A 1,859-nucleotide genomic window follows, 5' to 3' on the forward strand; every position below is an offset into this window, starting at 1 on the left:
ATTTAGCTTGGATGCTACCAATCTGATTGAGAATTTGACCCAAAAAAAAAATCTGATTGAGAACAAACCTTGCAAAAGTTCTTGAAAACCCAAGTCTTGTAGGATTGAAAACTTACTTCTTGTGCACACAAGAGAAAAATTACGCGCATAATTCTTCGTCCAAGAGGTGCAATGATAAGGGAAATCTAAAAGAATAATGAACTGTTCATTGCAGTCAATTAGCAAAAACCATATCTCTCACTCAGTAGTCAGTAAGCACTTCATCAAGTTTCGATTGCAGCCGAGCTATATCGAGGCACCCAGTATGGCAAGCCTGAAGTAGAAGCAACGAGAAAATAAGGCTATAAATTCTTTGTACTTAGATTATTTTCACGAAAACTAAGGTAACACATAGAACCCTATTTCTACAACAATTTTTCCATGAGAGTTATCACAGTATACCTCGGACTGGATGGTGTGGATGAATATCATTTCACTAGTTCTAGTGGAAACACTACTTGCTACACTAATTCCTTCTTCCAGCAGTAGTTGAAACACCTTTGATAATGGAAAATTATGGTCTTGGTCTCTGGAGCTAGCACCTAGGATGACTATTTCCACTCCATCCAGACAAGGCCTTACACTCAAAGCTCTCGCTGAACAATCGGCGCCTGAGCTCCAACTTTCTGGTCCAGGAGAACCCAAATGAACAGATTTACCCCTCTTGAATTCATCTTTTCTTCTTTCCATCTCATTGATCTTCCTTTCTAGATGGTTTATGTAATTGACAGCCCCAGTTATATGATCCGATGTCGCCCGCTTCCCCTAAAAATCCCACGCACAGAAACCCTAATTTAGGGGAAAGTATCAAAAAACAAAAAGACAACCTATTTGCTTACCTTAATATATTCGAGAGGGAGTAATGATCTGAGAGACGCGTAAAGGGTGTTCAGTTCTTTCCGCCTCCGCCGTTCGATGTCTCGATGCATCGCCTTCTTGGGATCGCAATCTTCACGGCTTTTGTTGCCTCCGCTAAAAGATACGAGTCTAGATTCGTCTGAGCCCTTGTTCTTGTCGTTTTGGTTGGTAAAACAAAGGCCATGAAGATCTTGATCATCATGAATGATCAGATCTTCCGGAATCGGGTTGTGATTTGGTTGGAGATAGAACAGATCGTTTTTGGGTTGTGAAGGAAACATGTTGCTCCAGAAAGTATAAATTAATGGAGGAGCTCTAAGCTTTGAGCTGGAATGGAAATGGAGATGAAAGAGGAGGAAGAGTTATATTATTTATGTTAGGGTGTGCGTGAGTCATATATTCTCCTTTCGATGGGCCTCAATTGTCGAGATTCTTGAAAATCTCCTCGGATTATAATAATCACTTTAATTAAAGCTTAGGTAAGGTATACTATTCTTATGGCACACCAGACCCTATCCACCTAAATACCCACATGACATATGAATGGGCTTTATATAATACGATAATTCCACTGCATTGCCCATAAAGAAGAAAAAAATTCGATTGTTTCAGATAGTGTCTTCCAATAAAATAAAAAAATGAAACGACTTTCATAAAAAAATTTGATAAAAAAAACTGTAGAACTGAATAGTGGTATAAATCCAATGTCTATATTACCAAGTTATGTCCCATATGGCTGTCATTCGATGGAAAAGAAATGATGAACACTGTCTCAAATTTTGAATCTAACAAATAAATCCAAACAAATTGCTCATAAATGTTTTTGACTATAAATGCTTGGTGTGTTTCAGCTCCAAGAGACAAGCTCTAGTCTTAAATACGAAACTCCAAAAAATACTGGTTCGGTCAATTGCATGACATAAAGAGAACTTCAAGACATTCATAATAATTTTTTGCAAACC

The 1,859-nt window shown here is 38.0% G+C and overlaps 1 protein-coding gene across 1 annotated transcript; it reads right to left on the reverse strand.

Annotated features, from left to right (window-relative positions):
• Positions 1–336: 336 nt before the first annotated feature.
• LOC115683210 (transcription factor bHLH118-like) lies at positions 337–1,205 on the reverse strand. The gene is made up of 2 exons (XM_030607665.2): positions 879–1,205; positions 337–804 (listed from the first exon to the last, which is right to left on the reverse strand). The coding sequence occupies exons 1-2, from the start codon at positions 1,176–1,178 to the stop codon at positions 379–381; spliced, it is 726 nt and encodes a 241-aa protein (XP_030463525.2). The 5' UTR covers positions 1,179–1,205; the 3' UTR covers positions 337–378.
• Between the last annotated feature and the right edge of the window lie 654 nt (positions 1,206–1,859).

This window comes from Syzygium oleosum, unplaced genomic scaffold, assembly GCF_021117445.2.
Source record: "Syzygium oleosum isolate NSW1041296 unplaced genomic scaffold, Sole_v2.1 Sole_v2.31, whole genome shotgun sequence".
NCBI classification, from domain to species: domain Eukaryota; kingdom Viridiplantae; phylum Streptophyta; class Magnoliopsida; order Myrtales; family Myrtaceae; genus Syzygium; species Syzygium oleosum.